This window comes from Canis lupus, chromosome 14 (assembly GCF_011100685.1).
Source record: "Canis lupus familiaris isolate Mischka breed German Shepherd chromosome 14, alternate assembly UU_Cfam_GSD_1.0, whole genome shotgun sequence".
Taxonomy (NCBI): domain Eukaryota; kingdom Metazoa; phylum Chordata; class Mammalia; order Carnivora; family Canidae; genus Canis; species Canis lupus.
In genome coordinates this window covers 26,930,367-26,937,682 of record NC_049235.1, presented here as the reverse complement: position 1 = coordinate 26,937,682, position 7,316 = coordinate 26,930,367, and the positions used below count along the sequence as shown (strand labels likewise).

Below are 7,316 nucleotides of genomic sequence, written 5' to 3'. Positions count from 1 at the left end.
GGGAAATGTTAATCCAAACTACAATGAGATATCACTTCACACCTGTCAGAATGGCTAAAATCAAAACATAAGAAACAACAAATGGTGGTGAGGATGTGGAGAAAAAGGAACCCTTCTGCACTGTGTGTGAATGCAGCCACTGTGGAAAACAGTAGTTCCTCAAAAAATTAAAAAGAACTATGCTCTCACCTAGTAATTGCACTACTGGGTACTTACCCAAAGAATGCAAAAACACTAATTTGAAGGGATAAATGCACCCATATGTTTGTTTTGTTATTTACAATAGCCAATTATGAAAGCAGCCCAAGTGTCCATCAGTAGATAAATAAAGAAGAACTCACACATAAACCTACACATACATATGATAGAATATTATTCAGCCATAAGAAATAATGAAATCTTGCCATTTGCAACAACATGAATGGAGCTAGAGAATATAGTGTCAAGTGAAATAAATCAGAGAAAGACAGATACCATATAATTTCACTCATGTGGAATTTGAAAAACAAAACAAATGAACAAAGGAAAAAAAAGACAAAAAATGGACTTTTAACTTTAGAGACTAGGTGATTACTAGAAGGGAATTGGGTAGAGGGATGGGTGAAATAGATGAAGAGAATTAAGAATACAGTTATCTTGACGAGCACTGAGTAATATATGGAATTGTTGAATCACTATATTGTATACTTGAAACTAATACTCTGTTAACTATACTGTAATAATTTTTTTTTAAATCAAGGATTGTTCAGGGGAAAAAAATTCTACATATACTTCAAGGCACAGCTTCAGTATCTTACCCATCTACTTTGGGAGATTATATATTAAACAATCTCACAGACTCACAATACAAATTAGGGAACAAATCTGAGGGAAAAAGCATGCATGGGTGAAAAAAATGTGTCTATAATAGAATATTATACAGGCCTAAAAAATAATCTCTTTCTGTTTGTGACAACAATGATGGACCTTGAGGATATTATGCTAAGTGAAATTGGAAAAAGACAAATACTATCTTATCTCAGTTTTGTATAGAATCATAAAAAAATTGAGACTCCTAGATAAATAAAACATTGGTGTTTGCCAGAGCTGTTTGGGAGAGGTGGACAAAATGGATGAAGGTAGTCAAAAGGTAAAAATTTCCAGTTATATGGAATATGGGGATATGATGTATACCATGGCAACCATAGTTAATAATATTGCATATTTGAAAGTTGCTAGGACTTTCAAAGGTCTCATCATAAGAAAATATCCTGGGATCTCTGGGTGGTGCAGCGGTTTAGCGCCTGTCTTTGGCCCAGGGCGCGATCCTGCAGACCCGGGATCAAATCCCACATCGGGCTCCCGGTGCATGGAGCCTGCTTCTCCCTCTGCCTGTGTCTCTGCCTCTCTCTCTCTCTCTCTCTCTCACTCTCTCTCTCTGTGACTATCATAAATAAATTTTAAAAAATTTAAAAAAAATTAAAAAATTAAAAGAAAAGAAAATATCCTTTAACCATGTATGGTGATAGGTGTAAACAGACTTATTGTGTTGATCATTTCACAACACACTTGATTCTTGAACAATATGAGAGTTAGGTGAGCTAACCCTCCTCCCCTGCCCCTGTGCAATGAAAATCTACCTACATCTTTTTTTTTCCACCTACGACTTTTTACTCTCCCAAAACTTAACTAATAGATTACTGCTGACTAGAAGCTTTATCAATAATATAAACAGTTCATTAACTTTTTTGTCATGTGCTATATACTGTTTTCTTACAATAAAGCAAGCTATAGAAAAGAACATTAAAAAAATCAGAGGAAAGTTTATTTATAATACTGTATCAAAAAATCCACATATCTGTGCAATCCAACTGGTATTTTACATGGGTCAGATATATATACAAATATGGAGTCATGTTGTACAGCTGAAACTGATATAATGTATATCAATTATACCTCAATAAAAGTTTTTAAATATATCTATATTTCTCATATAAAAATGATATGCTAGTAGCAAATCAAACCAAGTGAAAGGTGTATACTTTTGAAAGTCAAAATCTCTCCACCTAAACATTAGTCCTTAGAGGAGTACTTACTACAAACTTAGCATATGTCCATCTAGATTTCTTATGAAAAAAATGACATTTTATTAAAATGGGACCCTATGGCTGCTCCTGTATTTCCTGTTCTATGTCTTTTTAAACTCAGTATTATATTGGATATTTTAAAAATTTCAATCTACTTAGTTCCTTTCAATTACAATGTTTTCATGTACACTGGTGGCACAGCATTCCACTGCCTGGATTAATCATGCTCTGGTAGGTAGATATTAAGTTTTTTTCTTTTTTTCATCGTTCTAAACAATGTTGAAAAACTGAGTTTCACTGATGTTTTAAATCTTCAGTATTTGCTGTTCTTTTATTATGAATAAAGCGGAACAATGTTTCCAATAGATTAGAAACCTTACAATCCAATGTGTAGACTAGCACTTGGTTGGTTTGCTAGGCTTGTGTTGTAAACTTGAAATTATTGCTATCCTCTTCTACATTCTTCATGTATTCTTCCAGGGGAATCCTAGGAATAAATTTTCCAGGATCCCTTTTCTTAATCGTTCTCAGGTATATTCAGTGAATGAGAGGCATTCAAGGATACTAGCTTCCGGAGAAAATTAAATTCAGAATTTACGATTGGATAGTTTTGATTGACTTGTGCTGAAATTAATATTACACATCAGTTTTGATGATCTAACTTCATTTGCTTAATTTGAAGTTCTAAGTTTGGGTCAGCATACTACTATTGAATATTTGCAGTTGTTATACTATATGGAAGTTTTGCAAATGATAATTTTCAAATAGTTCCCATAAAAACAATGACAAGAAGCAACTTTAAAAATCATTGGTGACTTTCTACCTTTTAGGAACAAACAACAGTTTCTATGCTTTCTCTCTTAGGGTCCTATTTCTGCTGTTCTGTCTATATAGAGGTGCTTTATGAGTTGATACAGTGACTGAGCATGGAACCCAGCTGCATGTTGCCTTTTCATAACGATCTGATCATTGAAGTGTAGTGAACTTGATCACTGTGAAATCCAGTTGGCAAAACCCAATAATGTAAGAATTTGTTGAAACCAGGCTAGATGGTAATATTGTTGGTTGACTTAAGGGTTTTATCAGAGTTGGCAAATAATTCTTTGAACTAGCCAAGATCACATTTCAGTAACAGGCATTCTAGAAACTTGATTAGGATAACCAGTGCATAGATTTTGAATACATTAAAGTTTTATCTAGCTGCTTTTTTATCTGTTTTCTTGATTAACATATAATAGTTTCATTGTTAAGAGCATACCATCATAATGATAAGAGTATTTTGGCCAAAAATATACAAAAGGGTTCATATGTTGAATATGTCAGCATATTCCATAATCTTAGTTGGATGTCTTGATCATTTAAATACATGGTGGAAAATGAAATATATAAAAATGTCACCTCAGTGATTTTTAGGATATGATATATGTAGTATAACAACTCTTATCTGGGAAGGTATGGGTGCTAAGGGATTTTCAGAATCCTTCAGAAATTTCTGGTTGAGTGTATTTCTTAAGGATGATGGATATATTATATTTTAGATTTTGTGTTGGAGTCGTTGTGATAGTCTGACCTGCTTTATCTATAAAGGATGTAAATAATCAAAATATGTCCTAAAAGTGTCAGTTCTTTCATACTTCAGGGGCCAAGAAATCTAGAGATAAGCAGAGTATCAGGATAGTGATGGTCTCTGAAGATTGCTGAGACAATTTAAAGAGATTCATGGATGGAGAAATACAGAATAATGTAAATATTTTGCAATTTCAAATTCAGTTTTCTGTTCTTTAATCTGGATATTTCAGGGTGGCATGTACAGTCAGATATTACATATAAAAATGGAAGAAACTGTAGTTTTCCTTAAGTGAAAGGAACATTTTCTATAACCACAAGTTTATTGTAATTTCATATCCTCCTTTTTTCCTTCATAATACAGATAATTAAGATCGTCTTATTTTAAATAGCAGAATATTATGACATTTTAGATGACTCACCGAGAATTAAGACTTACGTGTGGTGTTGATTTGGGTCATGTTACTTGAGTTATCTCTTGGTCCTGGTATTTTTGTGAGCAAAGCTTAAGGAAGGTTAAAATCATTCTGTAGACTCTTTAATAAACCTCTATATTTTATAGACATTATCACAACTAATTAATCCTTATATTAATTGCATAAAATAAGAATTATCAGCATTTTGCAAGTAAGAAAAAAAAAAAAAGCTTTGAAAGACTACATAACTTGCATGAGCTACAAAGTATCTAAAGGTGCCAGGATTGGGGATCCCTGGGTGGCGCAGCGGTTTAGCGCCTTGCCTTTGGCCCAGGGCACGATCCTGGATACCGGGGATCGAATCCCACGTCGGGCTCCCGGTGCATGGAGCCTGCTTCTCCCTCTGCCTGTGTCTCTGCCTCTCTCTCTCTGTGTGTGACTATCATAAATAAACAAATAAAAAATTAAAAAAAAATAAATAAAGGTGCCAGGATTGAAACCCAGTCCTAAATCCATCCAAAGCCTATGTTCAGAAACACTAGTTATTACTAATTCTGTAATATTTCTGCCCATAATCTTGGGACTCAATTTTTTTAACATTGTTCATTTTTACCATTCACACTTTAAGATATCTGTTTAAATAAGAAATGTTAGCAGTTTTATCTTTGTTATTGTTAAACCCCTAATCCATGATTTTTACCTTTTAATTTTCCTGGCAATAATCTGAAGTCAAAGAGCCAGATCTGGACTGAAAAGTTAATTGAATTGAAAAGTGCCTCCATCAATTTTTCCTCTTTCTAGAAAACAGAGGAATGACATTATTTTTTAATTTCTTTATAGCTCCACTGATACCACTAGTAGGCAGGGATGGGAATCACTAGATAGGACTATTATTTGAATAGAGCATTTGCTATAAGACAGAATTTAAAAGTTAAATAACCTCTTATTGATTAACATCCATTTTTGTCATTAAATATTTCTTATGATTGTAGCACTGGAGGACGTTGAGCCTTCTCTACTTTTTCTTATCTGCTTCTGTGGTTGTAAATACCTCCTACCTGCTTAAATCTGATAATTTATCTTCTAACTCAAAACATTTTTTTAAAAAACTGAATAATTAATCCTCCCGGAACTTAGGCATCCAATTGCCTGACATCTCCACTTAGATATCCCATATCAAAAAAATGTTTAACTTAATGTGAATGAAATATACATGTGGAAAATTGCCTCTCACTCCAATAACTACTCTCAAAACACTAAACTACTATCCTAATGCTTCAACTTTAGAGCAGTCATCAGGATTAGTAATTACAGTGATTAACCACAGTCATAATAAAACACTCACAGTGGACCACAGACTTCCTCCACCATGCCACCAAAACAAATATGGGATAGAGCAAGTATTGGAATTTGACAAAATATATTAGCAAAAAGTGATGGAGAGGAAGAGGGAAATAAATACCATTTCAAGAAACAGAAAAAAATGTACAATAAAATATACTTTATAAACAAAAAATTTTTTTTTTTGGTGAAAAAATTTATATTTAGATTTATAGCCGGCTGGACTCAGTTTAGATGATCCCGATTTTGTTGGCAACATCCAAAGCATCAGAGTCAGGAACCAATCGAACATATGCTTTCTTCTCTCCATCAGGCCTGATCAAGGTGTTGACCTTGGCCACATCAATGCCATAGAGCTTCTTCACAGCCTGTTTGATCTGGTGCTTATTGGCCTTGACATCCACAATGAACACAAGTGTGTTGTTGTCTTCTATTTTCTTCATGGCTGACTCAGTAGTTAGGGGGAACTTGATGCTGGCATAGTGATAAGGCTGGTTTCTCCTGGGGGTGCTCTTTCGAGGATATTTGGGCTGCCTTCGGAGACACAGGGTCTTGGGTCCTCGGAATGTAGGTGACGTGCAGATCTTCTTCTTTTTGTGACTGTGCACGCCTTTCAGCACCGCTTTCTTAGCTTTCAAAGCCTCTGCTTTGGCTTTGGCTTTGGCTTTGGGAGGGGCAGGGGCTTCCTTCTTCACCTTAGGTGCCATCTTTGTGAAAGGGCTATGAACAAATTTTTTTTAAATAAATTTATTTTTTATTGGTGTTCAATTTACCAACATACAGAATAACACCCAGTGTTCATCCCGTCAAGTGCTCCCCCCAGTGCCTGTCACCAATTCATCCCCACCCCCCGCCCTCCTCCCCTTCCACCACCCCTAGTTCGTTTCCCAGAGTTAGGAGTCTTTCATGTTCTGTCTCCATTTCTGATATTTCCCACTCATTTTTTCTCCTTTCCCCTTTATTCCCTTTCACTATTATTTATATTCCCCACATGAATGAGAACATATAATGTTTGTCCTTCTCCGACTGACTTACTCCACTCAGCATAATCCCCTCCAGTCCCATCCACGTTGAAGCAAATGGTGGGTATTTGTCATTTCTAATAGCTGAGTAATATTCCATTGTATACATAAACCACATCTTCTTGATCCATTCATCTTTCGATGGACACCGAGGCTCCTTCCACAGTTTGGCTATCGTGGCCATTGCTTCTATGAACATCGGGGTGCAGGTGTCCCGGTGTTTCATTGCATCTGTATCTTTGGGGTAAATCCCCAGCAGGGCAATTGCTGGGTCGTAGGGCAGGTCTATTTTTAACTCTTTGAGGAACCTCCACAGTTTCCCAGAGTGGCGGCACCAGTTCACATTCCCACCAACAGTGTAAGAGGGTTCCCCTTTCTCCGCATCCTCTCCAACATTTGTGGTTTCCTGCCTTGTTAATTTTCCCCATTCTCACTGGTGTGAGGTGGTATCTCATTGTGGTTTTGATTTGTATTTCCCTGATGGCCAGTGATGTGGAGCATTTTCTCATGTGCATATTGGCCATGTCTATGTCTTCCTCTGTGAGATTTCTGTTCATGTCTTTTGCCCATTTCATGATTGGATTGTTTGTTTCTTTGCTGTTGAGTTATTAATAAGTTCTTTATAGATCTCGGAAACTAGCCCTTTATCTGATACATCATTTGCAAGTATCTTCTCCCATCTGTAGGTTGTCTTTTAGTTTTGTTGACTGTATCCTTTGCTGTGCAAAAGTTTCTTATCTTGATGAAGTCCCAATAGTTCATTTTTGCTTTTGTTTCTTTTGCCTTCGTGGATGTATCTTGCAAGAAGTTACTGTGGCCGAGTTCAAAAAGGGTGTTGCCTGTGTTCTGCTCTAGGATTTTGATGGAATCTTGTCTCACATTTAGATCTTTCATCCATTTTGAGT

At 35.8% G+C, this 7,316-nt stretch overlaps 1 protein-coding gene across 1 annotated transcript; it reads right to left on the bottom strand.

Annotated features, from left to right (window-relative positions):
* Nucleotides 1-5,619: 5,619 nt before the first annotated feature.
* On the bottom strand, nt 5,620-6,096 carry LOC119876965 (60S ribosomal protein L23a-like). Its single transcript, XM_038556378.1, has one exon. The coding sequence runs from the start codon at nt 6,094-6,096 to the stop codon at nt 5,620-5,622; it is 477 nt and encodes a 158-aa protein (XP_038412306.1).
* Nucleotides 6,097-7,316: the final 1,220 nt, after the last annotated feature.